At 34.7% G+C, this 20,176-nt stretch overlaps 1 protein-coding gene and 1 long non-coding RNA gene across 11 annotated transcripts in view; both read left to right on the forward strand.

The window, feature by feature from the left end:
• Positions 1-20,176, forward strand: part of LOC105566242 (electroneutral sodium bicarbonate exchanger 1) — a 51,269-nt gene that overhangs the window by 10,822 nt on the left and 20,271 nt on the right. For 8 of the 10 annotated variants that reach the window (XR_001009264.1, XR_001009265.1, XM_012020098.1 and 5 more), the window contains 6 exons: positions 9,385-9,509; positions 11,564-11,698; positions 16,387-16,452; positions 18,474-18,612; positions 19,019-19,238; positions 19,643-19,766. Coding sequence is in view for 8 of the 10 variants with exons in the window: in XM_012020104.1 (XP_011875494.1) it covers positions 9,385-9,509; positions 11,564-11,698; positions 16,387-16,452; positions 18,474-18,612; positions 19,019-19,238; positions 19,643-19,766 (809 nt within the window). In the remaining 2 variants the exon portion in view is untranslated. The remainder of the gene's footprint in view (positions 1-9,384; positions 9,510-11,563; positions 11,699-16,386; positions 16,453-18,473; positions 18,613-19,018; positions 19,239-19,642; positions 19,767-20,176) is intronic. The other 2 variants (XM_012020099.1, XM_012020102.1) reach the window with 1 other exon arrangement.
• On the forward strand, positions 2,239-6,927 carry LOC105566241. Its single transcript, XR_001009263.1, has 3 exons — positions 2,239-4,987; positions 6,577-6,653; positions 6,850-6,927. It is a non-coding gene; the product is annotated as an uncharacterized LOC105566241 (long non-coding RNA).

Below are 20,176 nucleotides of genomic sequence, written 5' to 3' on the forward strand. Positions count from 1 at the left end.
AAATTACGTACTGACGCAGTTTAAGAGTTATTTCAGAGAAACTGAAAAAGAACGAGGCCATTTGAAAGTAACAGTTTATTCAGGGATAATTGACCTTTGACCTCTCTTATGCTTTAAAGGTGTATAGAAGTCCCATTGGTATTTAGAGTGGCTAATCGATTGCTTTTTCCATCCGCTCCTCTTTCATCAACAAGATCTCGATTTTACGACTTTCTTCTTACGGTAGAATAACATTTTTGCTGACTTTTATACGCGTTGCTTTATAAAACTGCTTCGGGTGAGTTTGCATCTGCCGTGTAAATGATTTACGTAATCCGAAATATTGCGAGAGATTCAACGCCGATGCACTTTGACGTTCAATGCCTGTGTTCAGCGAATCTTCACATTTTATTGATGCGTTGCAGCTGGGAAAAATGCATGTGCTAAAAGGAGAATTTAAAGCGGACGTGTATGAATAAAATATAAAATTCTAAAATGCAAAAAATTACAAAATGTTATAATATAAATTTATAATTTTATAATAATATTAAATCTCACTTCAATAATGATTCGTAAATTTTAAAGACAGTTTCTATATGTGCATATAAGTTTTTACATATATATATTTATTGTTTACGTCTCTTTTTACGCACATACATGCAGCACTGGCATGCAATGTACTGAGATCATCTTTATTATTTCATTATGCTTTGCGAGGTATAAAGTTATAAGAAAATTATCTAAGGACTATCTTCTGCATCAGCATTATTAAAACTTAGCACAGTGTGTGTCACCATCAATCTTACTCCCGCTATTCTTTCCACACGCGCATTCGTCTTTCTTCCCCCCGAAAATGCAGTGGCTATTTAAGGCTGCTACATGTTTACACCGAAAATTTTGCTTACTCCAACTGATGCTAACAATACGTCAGCGTGCGTTTAACGGGGAAGAGAAAATCGCATTAAATGCGACTAGATTTAAATTATACACGTGTGAAATTATGTTTCGATAGATAAACGCAGTCTTCACTTACGGAGTGACGATCACGGTGGAATTTTATTTCACGAGTTGTGCCTGTTAATCTTACCTGTTGTATATCAACTTTGATCATTTTTATCGTTTTAGCTTTCGTGCCGTTTCTGTTCGAATTCTCAGTCTTAAAAATAAATACCGTTGACACACGTGTACATATTTACGAGATAACACTATTTGCGTATCAGAGTTTATTCATTATTTATTAATTCCTTCACGAAAATATCGTTCGATCGATAGTACAATGACACTGCGACAGTTCAGGAAAGATAAATTATACTATTCAACAATGGTCTTGTTATTAATTACAATAAATAATATATCTGTAGTAATTATTCAAGTACAATGTTTTGTTATTTATATATGAAGTGGGTCAAAATTGTCGATTGTAACTGTAATTTCTTTGACAAAATAAGATTAACAGACAGTACCTTTATGAAGATATTTCTATATATAATTACATAATTATATATAAAATAACGTCAGCTAATCGAATCACGTTAGTTATATTCAAAGATAATTCTCTCAAGTAATATTTAATAATATTCTAAATATTAAACGGTACTCTAATTTTCTCGAGTGCTCATTGCACTTATTTTCTATGCGATTTCCCTTTTCTCTAAAATACTTATGTGAACGCTCGCCAATGATAATTCGTTTCACAAACCACTTTAAACATAGCGCGATTTCTTGGAGGCAATCGAGTATTTAATGGATTTGCTTGCTTAATGACAACTCGGGTGTCGTTTGGTATTTTTATATCAATAAAATGTCGAGGTGCTTTGCAGTCAATTTTTTATCCTGTTAGTGTCATGCCTCGATTTGTTTCATTCGTCATTCTTTACACGTGAGAAGTGAAAAATGCATTTTTCATGCGATATCGTTTGCAAACCGAGGCCATTCGTGCATTAAACGTACACTTTTTAGAAAATTATTGTTGTCACATATTAAAAAAAATGCACAAACATGCGACAGTTTTATGGCGTGTTTACAGAAGACTATGTAAAGTGTAACAAATGCTTGAAAATTTATCTCTTGCAATATCTATAATTAATATATTGAAAAAAATATATAATACAAAGGAATATTTTTATACGAATTAAAACTTTACTTTTAGTATATATTTATTTAATTTTTTAATACTTATTTTTTACTACATCCGATATTCTTAAATTATTATATTTATTATACTATCATGTTTATTAGATTTTTTTATATTACCTATATGTAAGAGATTTCAATGCTTGTGCTTGACATCATAACGGAAACTGTTACATCATTTCGCTCTTGGCACATTCGAGATTAGCAATTATTGCGTTGCAAATTTGGAGGGCGTTTCATAGTCATTTGCTATTACCAATTGCGATAATTGATGAGTGATATAATAGACATTGATGGTCCTTAGATTCGAGTCGCCTGTCAATTATGTAATTAATACGCTCACGAACAAACTACCGTCGACGATTGCTGTGTATTACCATACGTGTCCATCGAAACGATTCGCAGTTATTTTCGTTATTAAGCCACCAATTATCGCTGCATGTCCACGGAAAAGTGTCGTATCACAAGGACCTTTTCATTTGACGTTGTTGTCGCTCGTTAATGGTCTCATTGGCCTGTCCGCCGACCTCCGCGCCTGATCATCATCCCGAGCATTGTCCGCTTCCTCGTCCGAATTTGTTCGCTTGCTCCGAAACCGGAAGCACAGCGCAATGCACCAGCGCTTAAAGTTCCCTTTTCTCGTGTATTATAGACATTTATGCATTTTGCATATCTAAACTGTCGCATCCTGACTTGTCATCGATAATATTTTCCTTTACCCCATTTTAAAAAGACTTCATTTTTTTTTACCTACATGTCTAATGCACTTTATTTCTAGTATAATTAAAATGTATGTTTTTCTTTGACAGCTAATAGAATTAATCCAACGAGTATGTCTCGAGCAATTTCGCAAAAATTCGATTCGCAATGTCGCTTGCGCGATTTGGACGTTGATCCAATTCTTCATTAATTTCACTGCGTGGTAACCGAAATTGAGTCTGATGAATTCAAAGAAGGATGTGTAATAGAATTAAAAATTCCCTTAGAGCCAGTTCCACAAACGTCGGTTAACTGGTGAGAGGTTAATTCTCTGTCTCTTCTTATTGTTAGATAATAATATAGAAAAGGATAAAGAGACTCTCTGGATCGACTAATCTCTAGTTAACCGACATTTGTGAAACTGGCTCTTATTGTTAGTATTATTAAATTAAATTAGTTTTGTATTAATTCTTGATTAGTTATTAATACGAATTTCGTATCCGTCTAAGTCAAGATATAAGACACAGTTTGATAATACGAGAAGCAGATTAATAATTTATATGTTAATTAAGAAGACGCAATAGATTAGGTGACACTATATAACATTATACACCTATGACTTATTCGATAATGAGTCGTCAGAATAAATTGTTTAGAAACTGCCTCGCAATGATGGATTTAGATAAAGTTGTTTTGCTAAATGCACCGATAATATCTGAAACATTTCAGAATATAAACTGCTGCATACTGCAGTCTTTTTTTTAACAAAGCTATATCTAGAAAGTGTAATTTCAAAATATTGGTCGGAACCCCTCGAGAGCTCTTCGGCAGATGTATTTTTAGCATATAAGTAAACTCGCGTTGATATTTGGATGCACGACCGAGATTCGAATAATTTTTATGTTGCATATTTGACGTAGCAGCTTATATTTAAAAAAAACTTTCGTGCCACGGTTATTTATTCGATATAATTAAACGGTTCCAATGTGAACAAATAAGTTGCATAAAAAGAAATAATAAAAACAGATGGAAAGGGGAAGTTTCTCAGGTGTATCTTTTTCCGAGATTGCCAAGATTTTTGGCCATCCAGAAGCACTGAGCAATTCCTCTAATAATTAAGCACAATGATCATTCACTCTCTTCGTTTATCAAATCACTCTTCCTCCATTAGAGAGACAGCTCGGACGAATAGGCCATTCATTATGTAGAGCTTTGTACATAGGTACAACCAGGGTAATCGTATTGTGGTAATTATCCACTTGACGGCTCGTAATCGGTAGTTGACAGTGCGGTCTTGACATTCCATCGAGTGGCAGTCTCAAAAATGCACGAACCAATCGATGAAGGATGCATTGGCGATTGTCTTCGCCACGTATACTCTTTCGCGAGACCAACAATATTGTCGGAGGGTAAATCAGTTTCTCCAATTATCTGTTATCCCGTTCGTTTAACACCGTTAGCGTACGAACCGATGGTTCTTTCGGCCTTAGAGTGTCTCAGGCCCGGTTTTTCATTTTCTGGTCAAATGTTAACCAGAGGTTGGTCGACTACCTGTCTCTTCTTAGATAATAATATAGAAAAAGGTAGAGAGTCGATTAGCCTCCGGTTAACAGCTAGCCAGAAAATGCAAAACCAGGCCTCGCTAAACCACACCAGACCCAGTACATTAACATAGTTCAGGAGCACGTAAGATGCAGGCCTTCAAATAGCACTCATTGAGGATGCATAACGCGGAATCGCGACGTCGACGTTATTCTACTGTCTTTCTCCGCGAAGACACTGAGGCGGAGGCGACCCTGACAGCACGTGCATGCGTCGTTCGCGTTTATATCGAGCGCTGCAATTGCGTCCGTCGCCGAGAGCTGCACCTGGCAGCGCCCACGAAAAAGCAGATTAAACGATCCGTCTTCCCCGCTCTGCCTGCGACTGATTCGCGCCGCGTAAAGCTCGTCTCGCGCCAGTTGCATCTGCGACTAGGTGCATGTGCGGTGCGTTTGACCGTTTCCCGCCACGTGTCATCGGGAAAAAGATATAAGAAATGCCGCGCACTCTCGGTGAACGTCAAACTGTCCGTGTCGTGTGACTGATTGTGAGCGTCGTCGACGCTTTCGAGGCGGTCGGTGAGACCAGGGAGAGACCAGAGAGAGAAAGGAGATTTTACCACTTTAGCAACAAGGTAGCAGAATTTTAGGCATAAGGAGCTGCCATATTAATTTATTACAATCTCCGTGGCATTTGCCATTATTTATTTTATTTCATTCTACTGCATTCGTGGCCGAATAAGTAGCAATCGAGTAAACAAGTAAAGAGAACGAGGAGACCTTCGTAGTTAAAAATAGCAATCTCAAGTATTGAATGAAAACTAGTAAGAAGGAGTTTCAAGTTACAGAAGACTATTATGTGAGAAGACTATTATAATCTTCACGCGCACTTAATGTAATTTCGTCTTTGTTACAAGATGACAAAGCACAAAACGCTTATGCAAAACACGTGTCAAAATTAACATCCGTAGCGTAGGTAGATAATCGTGGCGTACCATATCTTTTTACGTGCTCATTTATATCATGACGCATTGTCGGACACGTAGAAGCATCATGACGATGCAGTGCATTACACTTCATTCACATCCGCGTGTTGTTCTTTGTTAATGAAATGCATTATTGCGCCGCATTACTTACTATATAATTCTTTTATTTAATTTTATATTTTATACATAATATGTATAATTTGCGAAAATATATATTGCACAAAAATTCTGTTAAAATTATATTTTTACAATGCAAAATTATCGTATTTAAATTAAAATTTTATTATTGCACGAATTTTTGCAAAATATCAGAGAATGCCGTTTTTGTAGTACACCTTCTATACGTTGTACTTACATTATAACGCAAATTAAGTTTTGAAGTTAATAGCCCGTTCTATTTTCATTATTTCTGTAATCCATTGTAATACCTGCAAATAATTTAAATTTACGTTTCGTAATCGATGGTAATAGTCATGCCAATAACATTACAATAACATTAGGGACAGTCTAACAAATAGTAATGAATGAAACAATAATTAGTAAATGGAAAACTCAATGAGGAATACAAAATACTTTAATGGCATTTCCTGTCTAAATTAATTAAAATTTATTTTAGTTATGATGAAAAGTTATATAGAGCAGAAAAAATACATTTTCTTCTCTCTTGATTTTATGCATCTTATTTTTCAACTAATTATCTTAAATTAATTTTAAATTCTTTCTTTTTTTATACCATCAAGACATAGTAATAAATTTAAACCTTGTTGCTGCCATTCATTAGTCAGCGATATTATCGTCATTTTCTCTCTCTCTCTCTCTCTCTCTCTCTCTCTCTCTCTCTCTCTCTCTCTCTGTCTCTCTCTCTCTCTCTCGTTATCGCTATTACTTTCCACATAATCGCAGACTACTGCGCGTGCGAAATTCGGTAGTCACATTATTCCAAGAGAAGGACGATGCACGTGCAATCTCTGTTCTATGAAAGTTGTTGTTTACATCCTAAAATTAAATCGCGATTAGCATAGTAATTTAGCCGCTTCTAGAAGGGTGAACGTGAACGGAATATCGAAAGAAACGTGACCGTGGTAGTTGCATAATCGATATGCGAACGTAAATGTGTATGAACAATAGTACTCGTCTATCTCTATTACGCGAGGCGACTTACATTCTAGATAATAATACTCACGTCGAACTTTTGTTTGGCAAGTACATCGTTTATGTACGGTCTGCCATTCTTTCAGAGCTTTGATCGATCAATTCGTTAATCGTAATCTCAGGAAATCGTGGATTTGAAGGACAAAACACCTCACACATTGACGTAAGCGGGAAATTAGAGGATAGAAATATTCATTTTTAAAATTAATATTCCTTTTTTATCGCTTTTAAGTTAATTATCTACTTTTCTTATCGGAATTAAATTTTAGCAAATTATACATTTTATTTTAACAATCATTTTTATACATTTGTGTCACGATATTATCTACTTAACATTAAAGTTGCTTGGATAACCGTAGATAAACGTGAGAACGGAGGAATGTCGACGCAAAAGGAAATTAGTAAATGTCTCAGAGGAAGAAGATGATTACACGACAAGATGAAGATATCATAACAGACAACTATATTATTACGCTTGTTTCTTCTGAGAAAAATAATAGAAAACACTTTCAATCAGGAGAGAAGACGATTCTCTGAAATTCCAGAAACTTAAATAAAAGTGTTTATCGATTAAGCTGAAGAATTTGTAATGTCATAAGACGATTCTCTGAAATTCCAGAAACTTAAATAAAAGTGTTTATCGATTAAGCTGAAGAATTTGTAATGTCATAAGACAAGTCCGCTGGAATTAACATTTAATTATGTGCTTAATACATTTTTGGAATGTTTGCATAATTTCAAACAGACTGTACATTTTATCGAATTAGTCAATTAGTAGAGATTGTTTAAAATTCCTAAATTTTTAATATTATTATGTATAAATATAATATACATAATAAAAGTATTATTTATTTATGATTTAAAATAAAGTTTAAAATTATTATATATTCTGTAATAATGATTATTATTTGTAATATTTAAAAAACCCGAATTTATAAATTATCTCGAATAGTTTTATATTAGATACAATTATATGATTATTAATTATGAATATTTCAGATGTGTACAGAAAGATTATGCTGTTTTTATAAATTCCTGTCTTCTCTCTCGAATACTTTATAGCGCGTAAAACTAACGTATAATAACTGTATTTAATGAATTTATTATTTTGAGGTAATTCATCATTTTAATAACACCTTTATTTTTGTTTACAAATGTATCTAATATTACATCACGATAATACAAACAACATCTTAAACAAAACAAAATGTTGTCTGACCAAATGTTAGCTTTTGCGTAGGCTGATTAAACGCATTTCCGCATTTCCAGCTTATTCTGTTGAAATATCGTATTTGGATTACTCGCACTGTCACCCACGTCTATTGTCCTCTTTTTGTTTTGTAATTAATTCGCATTCAGCCTTATATTTGCTTGAACACGAATTTGAAATGTTTTTGACATCTATCTCTTTTCTCAGTTCTTTGATTTTCCTTATTTTCACGCGAGCTGCGAAAAGTTTCTTAACAGACCATCTGTCAAGTGCCAACTATAACCGAACAAAATGATTTAATGCATTTATTTTATATCACATTGCATCAAAAGAAAGTTGGCTCCTTATGTAATACAAGAATGGCGTGACATGGAATGTGTAACATGTAGAATAAAATGATATCTACCACTATTTACTGATGTCTAACTATCTACAATTGTACAATTTCTACTACTATCATATCAGTTAAAGGAAATAATCAGCCGATTGAACAAACTCCGATAAGATTTGCAGCTCGAATAAAGATACACACGTTAACAAAAACAGATAAAAATTATTTAAATATGAACAAATGAACTTTTTTTTGCAGACCGTGGATGCAGAAAATTTTGAACATCTCTTTATTAATTATTATTTAAGAACAACGAGCCGTCAGTCAACATTTAAATTGTCTTTAATTTATTTAACATAATATTTGAATTCAGAAATATCGTGTAACTACGTTTAGAAAATCGATTGAAATCACCGATATGAATAAAATCGTTGTTAAGATAACTTGCCGCAAAATGTGCTCAATTCAACTTTGTTACTGAGCAAAAGCACAACGAGAACATCGAAATTTATATATCTCTTGCAAGGACGGTAAAAGACATAAAAGCCTCACGACAATTTGCAAACGAGAACAGTGCCACAGATACAAGGTGAAAATGTATATATATAATTGTGTCAAAGAATTACTTGATCACCAAATTATTTCAGAAGTATATACGAGCTGAAATTAAAATCAAAGCAAGATTAAATTTTTACTAAGAAAGAAAAATAATTAACTTAGAGATTGAAAAGTTTGCATATTTTATACGACTACATTTATTATTATATATTCATATTTTCCTTAATAGAGATAAATCACTTAAAAACGTGTATAATGGAAATAAACTGCATTAAAACAACTAAATAATTAAATATAAGGAGGACTGAAATGAAACTTAATAGCATGGAAGCGGAAGGAGAAAGATGAGGAGGAAGCAGTGCAAAGTGACTGCGACGGTGGAAGCTTAATTATTATTAACTGGTGTCAGTAGTTGCGGACGGTCGTGAACAAACGCCTACAAAATATTTCACGTCGATGCACGCTCGCGTGCACATATTTGGCATCGTCGCCAAAATGAATAGACAGCTTTCCACGTGTATTAATCGGCCATACGTTAACAACAAAATTTGAATCGGATTTTATTAATAAAACACCGGCTGGACGTTCACCAGGGGAAAATTTCCCGTCAGCAGCACGTACCTCAGAAAGGGAACAAAGTCACGGACAAACGAACCCGGCGGTATTTCTGCCGGCGGAGAACTCGTTAATGCTCTAATAATAGAAACTTGCGTTGATGTAGCGGGTGCATACGGGGAATCGTCGTCGCTATCGGCATCGCGATAATTAAATCAAACATTTAATTAATTTTCACAGACCGTGGATGCAGCCGGGAGCCGGCAGTGGCGGGGCCCATCCGGGCGGGACAGGTGACGATGAGGCCCCGAAAGACCCGGGCGCGAGGACTACTCATCAGTCTTACACGGAAAAAGATTATGAAGGTAAGAGGTCTTTGGGATCTCCACTTAAAGTTTCTTCAAACTAACGGAAATTAACACTACACGTAATCGCAAAATCTTTTCTGTGCACTTTTTTCCGTTTACATTAGAAGACTGTGAATAAATAGAATATTATTCTGAAATAATTTAATTTAATCTGAATTAATTAAGTAAATCGTTTTATAATTAGTTCTTAACCGTTACATCGTTTTACGAATATCTTCTGTTACAAGTCAAGCCTCTAGGAATTATTAGAAAATAAATATTGATTAAAAATACTTGACATAAAACATTCTTAATAGTAATTACGATATTTATCGAAGAATTCTTTAATTAGACTCGATTGATTTTCAAATAATTTAAATGAACTTAGCAAGTAAATAATTAATTACTGTATTCAAAATAGATAAAATTGTTTCTTATGTTAGATAGACTCAAATTTAAAAAGTACGCGTTAAAAATATTCTGATTCTTCGAAAATGGTTGACGTTAAAGGTGATAAGTCGAAGTTACCTAGTAAAATATAGAATATTCGATTTACCGATATTGAACGGTTATATTTGACTTATTGAATCTACGTCCTATTTTTAGAAGCTGCTATAAGTGCGAAATATTCATAATTTTTTCTTCTACCGTTCGATAATATTTTGATGAGAAGCATCAATCGCAGATCTTTCGTCAGAGATACATGCATCTATTCATATAATTTATTACTTAGATAATGTAAAAGAAAAAATTGGAACTGGCAAAGAATGACAAGAAAAATACCAATCTGTTGATAAACTGCAATTCCAACGACTCTTGCCGTCAATTGCGAAATTTCCATACAATCGCGGATATTTTATAAGCAAATGGAGGCGAGATGAGCTTTTGCTGTAATATCGGATATTGTCTACAGCAGGCAATAACGTGCCTGCATCTGCTATAGGTCAATCTGATACGAATCTGGCTTCAGTGTTTGCTCGCACGACGGACCTCGCGCGTGTAGGTGCTTCGAAAATCGTTACTTCGTTAAACAACACCGACTGTGGATGGATATGGGCTTGCGACGAGGTCAGCTCATATCGATGACGAAACGTGCGAATAGAGGCCGTACATGTTGTGACGGTCTTGTATCGTAAATGCCCAGCGAAACAAATTGACCGTCCCGGTCTGACAGGTGTTCACCTCCTACGGTCGATGCGATGCGAAGATTTCTTGAAAAAAGGCTTTTCTAAAACTGCCTTTAAAAATAAAACCCTTCGTTGAATGACTAATTATATTCACAGCTCGCAGTACCTTTCTTTGTGCATAAACATAAATTTGCATTATTAAAAGGTACCTAACTAAATTAACGGAATATACATTCAATATGCAAAATTTATTAATATTTCAATATGCATACATAATTTTATTAATTTCACTATTACGCTATACGCCAGTGTCCCATTATATTTATACGTCTATCTAAATACAGATTATGTATCTTCGGCGATCTTTGACGGACTTATTTGCCCATCTATTTAGTTGTCACATACTTTCTGTAACATGTGTCAATTCGACACAATTCTCGCGTAATAGTAGACGACACTTTGTTAATGAAAGCGAATAGCACATAATGGCCATATTTGTGAGTAACACGTATCGTGCTGAAAAAGATTACTAATATTATGTTTAATATTAGAAAAGTTAGTGGTGTGTCATTAATGTCTGCCATTCGCACAAAGTTCAACTGTTCATCCGTATTACGACAAAACCGGCACGAATCTGACCTTTTCACCCATGTGAACTCGTCTTAGCACGCGATCTCTCCAACTACAGTCGACGCGTAAATTCATCCGCCGGAGAGGTACACCTGGTGGATGTTTTCACCCCCTGCAGGATCTACGTGTCCCGTGTTTATACATCTTTGCAGGATTACGCGATCAAACGACGCCGACCTAATTTCCTTTCGTATGGCGAAAGAAAAGCTCGCGTGCACCTTCATCAGGGAGAAATTGCTCTAAATCCGCGCATCTTCCCCATAGCGGCTTGTGAGGCACTGTGTGTGACGGAGCGTCCCTTTCATCTGCTTCCAGGTCACAGGGCGCACACGGTATATGTGGGCGTGCATTTGCCAGGGGAAAGGAGACACCGCCGGCATCATAAGCACCATCATTCACAACGGCAATCGTTCCCCTGTGGTAAGGAGGACGTCGACAACGACAGACCGAGTAAGTTGATCCGCAGTTTTTTCCCCTCGTACTCTAGAAAGTTGTGCGACTCTTGTCAATAATGATGTCGCCCCGTGCAATACTTCTTCCCTGTTGAAACAGCGACGAAGCATCGCATAATGACGAACGCAGGAAGTGAGGCTAGTGCGGATGTGCTAATTCTGAGATCACTTTTGAGCATTTCTTTTGTCGAATGCCAACTCAATTATTCTTTCACGTCACGGGACTATATAACTCGCCAATAGAACGTACTTTTACTAATTCATTGAGGATAAGTCTTGCATCTATTGGTATCTCCAAAGTAAATTATACATGTATGTATAATTTGTTCGGATACCGCATTCTCGTACGTTGTTTTATGTGATAATTATTGCCCATAGTGTCGTTTGATTGCTATCGTATCCTGCATTCTTGTCAACAAACGGATGTTTCAAATTCTGCGGCTTAATAGAACGTTGCGGCAGAAACGAGGATTCGTACGTGGGCGGCACACGAAACGTTAATTACCTATTACGGTGTTATCTGGCTTTTTGAATAAATGCACACGAACAGAAGAGTACGAGAGTGTTAAATCAAACCCAAGTACTTGTACACATACATATTAACGAATTGTAATGTAACATACATTGGAACAAGGAAGTTCATTTTTCCATTTTCCAATAATAAAATCAAGCATCCTCAATACAACAGCAATATTTCGGATGTCACATCGAAAAGATATATGTTAACTTTGTAATATTTCTCTGTAACCATTCATTTAAATCAGTTTTCTACGATATAAATATTTTACTTTGAAAGTAAGCTCGATAAAAATTAATGCCACTAGAAATGTACTCAATTACATTTTGCACTTATTTTAAATTGTAACGGACTAGGCAATATTACTTAATAAATTGATAAGAAAATTTCTATCGCTCACATTAACTGATTACAGTCAATTTTTTATTAAAAATAATAAATGAACATTTTTAATAATCTTCTCTTCTTACCGATAAATAATAATAATAATAGTAATAATTCATGAAAGATCGTCTCAGCTAGAAATCATCAAATATCACTTTAACTTAGAAGTTAATTTTGCACGTGTAACAGTAAAATTATCAAGTCTTATAAATATCTTACTCATCCCATGATATTTGTACTATTTGCAACTCAGAATTTGGCATCGACGCACGCTACGTTTCCTTGTGCCTAAAAAATTACACGTGTATGTCTAATACGTAAAATTAATTCACGACTTTAAATATAATTTTACTTATGCATATAAGTGGATCTCCCAAGAGAAATATTATATCAATAAAAAAGAAATACATAAAATGATATTATTATAAGTCTCATCGATATGTCTTGAACGTACGTATTATTTTAATAACAATCGATTCGTATTATAAATTATAAATTATTTTTGTCTAAATAATTACATAGTTCTCGAATGCAAAAGCAATTTTTTCATCTCGCATGAATCTTCCATTTGTTTAATATTAAATTCAGCAGCTTCTAACAAAGCATCCATTTATGTAATTAAATATAATGTCTGTAAATGTAAAATGTGCGACGTTCTTGTATCAATCGTATCTCCGCAGTTATGTGAAGATGTACATGTTCCTGCCTTTGTTGCCTAGAACAGACAGTCGGTAAATATAGCAATAAAAAGAAGACTGCGCCAGTCTAAAAATGAAACGAGGGTCGCCGCCTTGCGTTTCGTAGCGGCGCGAGCTAATGGCGCTTTGTGACGGTGCTATTATTTCGCCCACTCCAATTTAATGGCATTTGGAAAAGTTGCGTTTATTTCATGGAATTATTACTCTGACTATTCGAAAAATTTATAACTGTTTTGTTCGCGCTAAAAACATTTCGGAAATTTTGCTGAAATACATGACATGTGATGCGTTGCGCTTTTGCGGAACCGCTTTGCTCGAATTGAATGTGGTGGCATCGCGCCAACCACTTGTCGAGACTTATCCGGGTATTCACCCTACTTCTGATACATCGAATAGAAGAAGGCTGTCGGTACTGAGATGCTGTAGCAGCCCTTCGTCATAAGGGTATAGAAACGGCTTTATGTGTATAGTTTTAACTACATGTAGAAGAGCAGAAGAGAAAAAGAGACGAGTCTTATGGAAAAAATTTTGTAGTTCTACAATTTTATGTTAAAAATAATATAAACGATGTAAAGTATTAATAATCTCAGTCATTTTGATGAAATTAGTACAGATTATGTCAGAATTATTCTTATTATTGAGTGGATCTTTTATTGGTAAATATTTGGTAGGATATTGTCTTTATAAAATCTATGTAAAAGACTCTTTGTTATTAAGTACTTCGTCAACTTACTAAATTAACATATTTCAAAGTAAAATATGTTTGTATTAATGTATAAATAATTTTCTTTTCTCTATAGCTGTGTGATTTAATATATTGAAATTTCTGTCTATAATTTAATGGTAAATTGAAAGCATCTTCAACGGTCGGAAACTTTCGCAAGGAGTATGCCGATAAAATCGGAACGTATTACCGTGAAGAATATCTTATCGAAAGGTTGGGAGATGATGAAATAATAAATCAAGTTATTCACTCGTAATGAATGAAACGTGATAAAGATTAAGAGACTGTTAGGAAATGTCGTCAGGTTTTCAAGACGTGATAAGTCAGTATTACAATTTTTTTATATATATTTATGCCAATTTGGTTTCTTTATAAATTTTTTAATAGAAAAAATCATGCAAAAAAATGCGATTGAACGTAAGAGAAATACATAATTAAATTATCTATCATAAATATTTGATAAAGATATATTTTATATGAATATTTTATGGTATATATTTCGTATTGCTTTGCTTTACGAGAATCAATGAAACTGAAGAAATACTCTCGTGGCGTTGAAAGTATACATTTACAACTACAACCTTCGGGAAAATGGGTTTCTTAAGGACTCTCGGAAAGCAAACACGTCGGAAACTCGTTGCAATTTCTTACAGCTAACTATAACGTTATCCATTTAATTGTTGCCGCAGCGAAACGTTCATGTCTTGACCGCAATATCGTTTTATTATTTATTTACAATGTCCCCGCGTCCACAATAGCCAATAATAAATTTTACAGATTGTGTATCCAGTGCCAATAATGACATCAATAATGGCACTGAATGCAATCTTTAGAATTTATTATTAACCATTATGGTGCCAACAGCGGTACTATTTTCAATAGTCTGAAACTCGAATAACTCCAGCAGCTAAAGAAATTGATATTTTGTAAAATATATTTTATAAAAAATAAACTGTTTCTGTTAAAAAATTAGGAAATTGTAATTAAAAATGACATGTTGGGAAACGCTAAAATACATCAAGATCAATAAATAGTTTGCTCTTCTAAAGTTGTGCTTATATTAAATTTAAACATTTTGCTGAAATGTACAATTCTTACTTCATATTGATTTTTATCGTTGTAAAGTGAATCAATTAATATCGGATCAGTAAAGCACGATTTTACTTAGACAGCTTTGTAAGTTTATAATCCAAGATCGAAGATCTTTATAACTTGAAAGAATCATGTTAAGTTAGTAGTTAACTCATTTATTTCTTAGTTAGTCCGCCGATGGTTTTTAAAGTTTTTAAGTTTTAATTAAATGTAAAATTTTGGGGAATTTTTACAAATTTAATATTATCTCACGTGTGAGAAATTCCGAAAGTTGATTTACGTTAATAATAAGAGATTTTTAATTCTACAATAATCAGTAATTTCGTTTACTTTAATATTTTAATTAGTTCATATTATATAAAAGTATTTGTACAAAAATTATTGTATAAAAAAGTCAAGTATGAAAGCCAGATCATATGATACATGTATAATATATCTTAAATTTAATAGATATAAACCAAGATAATGACGTCAAACAGAAATTACTATCTATCATTATTTAACTACTGTGGATAAAGAAAAGTTACGTTATATCTATTATTCGAATAATGTTACAAATCAAATATTAAGTTTTATTTATGTTATATATCAAGTAAATAACATTTTTATATATGATATGTAGTGAGATACAAGTCGCGAAAAACATAGTTTTGAAAAGTCTGATATATGTATTTCTTTCTGTTCGTGTAGAAAATGGCAGAACTTGGAGAGAGCTTTGATTGAATGTAGAAGTTTAGCGAAGCGTTACAAGACTTCAACGTAAACTAGTTACTAAATCAAAATAAATAAATAAGTTGAATTCCCGTCATGTGAGTTCATTTCTTACTTGTGTCAGTGTTAGGAAATCTTCAAGATACAGATAATCAATACGTCGTCGTCGACATCTTTCATCGTAAATATCTTGACTTTAGCAAACATTGTGTACGTGTCGAGACAAGTGATTAAGATATTCTTCATCGCGAACGGCTGAATCAATATCGCAATTCTCGTGCTTACTTTCGTAATTCTCTCTAATTAAGAACACAAATGATAGAGAAACGTTAACGCGGCGTTTTATACGACATTGTGTAATAATTACAAAACGAATTGAATAAGTTTTTCCCTTAAAAAGGACTTTCGTTTTTTTATAATTAAATAGGAAGCATAATCATTTAGTTTAAATCTGTTCATTTTACTTGTCAATTCTTTTACAAAAATATATACCACGAACTCTCTTGAAAATTAGTATTTTTTTTCGTCCGAATGACACGGTAACACCGTTGACATTGCAGGACAATTGTTGATGGCGCGCAGGGGTCGTCTCGCTAGCATCTGCGACCCCGCCGGCGAGATGATATGTAAGCCACCCTTATGCATACATACGAGACTCTTTTATGTGATACAAATATTTACATAATACGGGACCGTTTGTGCATCCTACAACGCAATGTAAATCTTTAAAGTTCCTCGCCGAAGACCTCACGTGTCCATTTGCGCGCGAGATATTAAGATTGGTCGCGGCTGACGCTTTCGCTGAAATCAGTTTCCGCGAGTGCCTAATGATTAGATTTGAAACCTAATGTAACGTAATGCTCCAACACGATGTCAGGTGTCCGCGATAATCGAGTCACGTGCATCAACGTTTATCAGAAATAAGTAGCTTGTGTATATCACGAAGACGTCGCCTTGATTCGTTGATTATCGTTACATAAACGCGATTGTATTTGATGTGCCGAGCGCATTTGAACCTAAGTACCTCACCATGCGCGCTGCAACGCGCGCGGGTTTGCAAACTGCGCACGTGTACAGTGCGAATTATGTATATCGAGGTATAACATCCGGTTACGCAATACGCCGATTGCGATAAATATTTACAGCCTTGCGGGATGTGCGAACGGTACCGAAATTTTGACGACGCACGACACAACACATACAGATTTCCAGAGGAGGGTAAGAACGCTATTTCCACGTTCGAAAAGTTTACGACCATGCGATATAATAAACAAGTAAATTGCACATCGCCCATGACAATTGCGTATTTGTAGCATTTTATGAAATTGCCATTTTATGAAACAATAGAGTTGCCTTGAACATTTGTAATTCAATTATAAATTGTAATTGAATACATTTGCATTCTCGTATTCGAAACATTTGAAAATTCGGGCACGAAATTACTTATTTAAAAATATTATCGAGAGATAAATATAACGTTTAAAAGTATGTATATCATACCGTGAAAAATATTTAAATATAAATTACGCTTTAAATAATCCTGCGATAGACCTCATAGGTCAGTATAATAATTGATTGACCTTAAAGTCTTCGGCGATAGTTATAGAACAGGTCGGGGTTATGAGATAGCCTTTTCCCCTGCTATTTATTTTCTTTTTTTACAAAATAGTATTTTACCCAACTCTACGTAACTTACATTACACCACAGGTTACACAATCGTTTTAATCGGAAGGTCTCTATCTTTTTTCTGCTTTCTATGTGTCTCTGAAAAAAAAAGTCTTTCTAATGTGCATGCGTCATCTATCATGGCGTATACATATGTTCATACATACACACGTATATATATTTTACGCTATTTGTCGGTCGATCGATCAACGTCAACTTCCTTTCACTCAACTTAGAAAATTGAAGCAGCCGTGCTCAGGAAGACGTTTCGGACGCAAAATTATATCCTTTTTTTTGACGTTACATAAGTTTCTTAGACATCAAGTGACGTTGGATATCTTTTGCGCTGGCATCCCTCAGTCCTCGCCAAATCCTGTTTCTTCATCTGATCATTCTGTTCTCATAATTTTTAGATGTATAAGAATTTATCTTGTTTCTCTGCTAATATTTTACTAGAAAGGAATCTTATTTTTCTTTCATATACGCTATTCAATGTTTCTTTCTCGACATTACATTCATTAGTTGAAATGCGCAGAGAATAAGAGGCATGCTCTGGAAATTGATAGTTTACTTGCTTGCGTACCGTTTGCACGTAAACGAGGATAGCCGAGATGTCTTAACGATTTACTATTTAGCATCTCTGATTAGCGTGTAAGTTCTCGTGAAAGTTGTTGCTCTTAATCTTCATTTGATAAAACAATGTACATAATGAAAACTTCAAATCAAAATGCCTACCGTTACAATATTAATATTGTATGTGTTTTGCATTTGTTAGCTCCTTCGATCGCATTTCGCTAAACATTTCGTAAGCGATATCGCTTAAAAAAAATTTCTCATCTGTTATATCTTTATTATACTTGGCGTGTATATTCTGATAAATGTGTGCTCTTTCTGTATAATATTGTACATACATTCGCATATTTTTCTTTCCGAATGCGACTTTGATATCGGCGATTCATGCCTTATTGCATAATTGTTTAGTCACCCCGCCAGCCCAGAGAGTACAATTTATCCTTGGCGAGGAGGTCGGTGACGATGCGCACGAATCGCATCCGCTCTTCTCGGAGATGGAGGAGCTCGTCAAGGATGGCGACGAAATGGAATGGAAGGAAACAGCGAGGTAAAGGCCGAATTGCAACGTCGCCTCGTCGATTTTGATCTTTTCAGACGCGGGAATTTGCTTGCGCATTGATGTCGCGCGTCGACACCGTCGCCGTTTTACAAAATGTATTTCCATAATCAAAGTGATATTCAAAATTGTACACGCAATATAATGATGTGAAAATTCACATCACAATTCAAAATAATTTCGATCCTTTGAGTACATCGAGATAAACAATTAAACGAAAATGTCTGTGATGCACAAGAATAAAAATTGGTGTAAAATTTTGGATCTATACGTACTTAAAAGTTTGGAAAGGATTAAAAGAGTTGAAGCTTTTAATCCTTAAAATAAAATAAAAAGTATTTTTCATAAAGAGAAGCATCGTATACGCAAATGTTATACATAAATATAATATACACAGATGGATCAAGTTCGAGGAAGACGTCGAGGAAGGTGGCAATAGGTGGAGCAAACCTCACGTTGCAACTTTATCACTGCACTCACTCTTCGAGTTAAGGAGCCTCCTTTTAAACGGGACCGTCATGCTCGACATGGAGGCAGGCAGCTTAGAACAGATAGCCGATCTTGTTCTCGATAATATGATCAATAAAGAAGTACTGTCGGTCGAATTGCGAGAGAAGGTAAGAATGTAATAAAGCATGTGAAGAAAGGTCGTTTAAATCTGTGTGTGAGAAAAAGTAAAGTATGTCGTTCAAATATCTGTCCTATACACTAAAAGTTTTATCGCGATACCTTTAGATAGATCGCAAGTACATTTATAATCTCCACATTTTGTCATTGATATGGAATATATACGAAGTTCATTCATACGTCTCGTTAAATATGTAAGTTATCGGTTACAAGGCTAACAAAGTCATCGTCGGAAACCCGGTTATCGGATTTAAGGTGCAGAGAAGTGAAAGATTTAGATTTACAATTCTATACTTATTCCTGATATTTCTGATTTGCGAATCAATACTTGGGCGCATCAGCCGCACGTGCACCTCTAACCAATCGATCAGACGGAGTATTAATATCATTTCAGGTGAGAGAAGCCCTTCTCGTGCGACATCGGCACCAACACGAAAGACGCAAAGACAATAACATGTCGAAGTTACCGATCATAAGATCGTTAGCTGAGATAGGACGCAACCATTCCTCCTCGAAGAGTAAGTTTCACGTTATATCCTCGCCCCAATATCGGTAAATTACTTTTTGACAGGTTGCCGATGGCTCCACACGAATAGTGTACATAATATCAGACGTGTGGCTGCCCAAAAACACAGATTGTCTCTCAACGTGATTAGCACCACCCGGTTTATCCACTTAACGTACCCCGTTCTCCACGTGCGTGCGCCTCCCTCATTCCCTTTTACTTCACGTTTTTATTTAATTTGTCATTCCTTCTAAATTACATTTTGTTTGTCGTTTAATAAGTTTATTACATAATAAACAAAGTAATAAACACCGTAATAAACAATTATTAATTTTGAGACAAGACAACATCCCTACATCCTGTCATAACTTTTATTATTTTTAATTAGCATATGTATTTTATTTATTACCTTCTGTGCTCGTA

The sequence above is a fragment of the Vollenhovia emeryi genome, unplaced genomic scaffold, assembly GCF_000949405.1.
Source record: "Vollenhovia emeryi isolate VEMERY1.0 unplaced genomic scaffold, V.emery_V1.0 DF939146.1, whole genome shotgun sequence".
NCBI lineage: Eukaryota > Metazoa > Arthropoda > Insecta > Hymenoptera > Formicidae > Vollenhovia > Vollenhovia emeryi.